The sequence below is a fragment of the Bison bison genome, unplaced genomic scaffold (genome assembly GCF_000754665.1).
Source record: "Bison bison bison isolate TAMUID 2011002044 unplaced genomic scaffold, Bison_UMD1.0 scf7180017864145, whole genome shotgun sequence".
Lineage (NCBI taxonomy): Eukaryota > Metazoa > Chordata > Mammalia > Artiodactyla > Bovidae > Bison > Bison bison.
Window position 1 is genome coordinate 10,156,584 of NW_011494717.1, and position 550 is coordinate 10,157,133.

General features: G+C 60.0%; 1 protein-coding gene across 1 annotated transcript in view; it reads left to right on the forward strand.

Annotated features, from left to right (window-relative positions):
* FOSL2 (FOS-like antigen 2) overlaps positions 1-550 on the forward strand; it is a 22,230-nt gene that overhangs the window by 15,757 nt on the left and 5,923 nt on the right. The window contains exon 6 of the mRNA XM_010840700.1: positions 457-550. This exon is cut by the window's right edge and continues 1 nt beyond it. Coding sequence (XP_010839002.1) covers positions 457-550 — 94 coding nt within the window. The remainder of the gene's footprint in view (positions 1-456) is intronic.

A 550-nucleotide genomic window follows, 5' to 3' on the forward strand; every position in this document is an offset into this window, starting at 1 on the left:
AGAGCAGGCAGAGTGTTGGGGAGGAGTAATTAGGCCGAGTTGGGAGGAAGCTGCTTAAGTGGGTGGGGCCAGGCCTGGCACAAGGGGACTCTCTGGGGAACGGTCCCAGCTCATTCTCTCGGGTCTTGGCACTGAATCAGGGCTGACATGTCACATGCTGCCATCATGCCTGGGCTGGTGAGTCTCTGACCCATGGCTACCCTGCTCTCCCTTCAAACACGTGACATCACCTTCTGGGGGCTGGGGTTTAGTTCTGAGTGCTCCCCCTACCCCCAGGCACCCAAACTGGGGTGAGGTACATGTTCTGGGGCCCCTGAGCCACGTTCCTCTTGCCTTCCTCCTTCCCTGCCCGGTCCCAGAAGGGGTTCTTCCCCTACTTACAATGCGGTTAAAAGCAGAAAAGCTTTGTGAGCCACGCACCCGAGCCTAACCGTGATCCTTGGCCCTGGCCTCTAGCTGTCCCCTGAAGAGGAGGAGAAGCGTCGAATTCGGAGGGAGAGGAACAAGCTGGCTGCGGCCAAGTGCCGGAACCGCCGCCGGGAGCTGACGG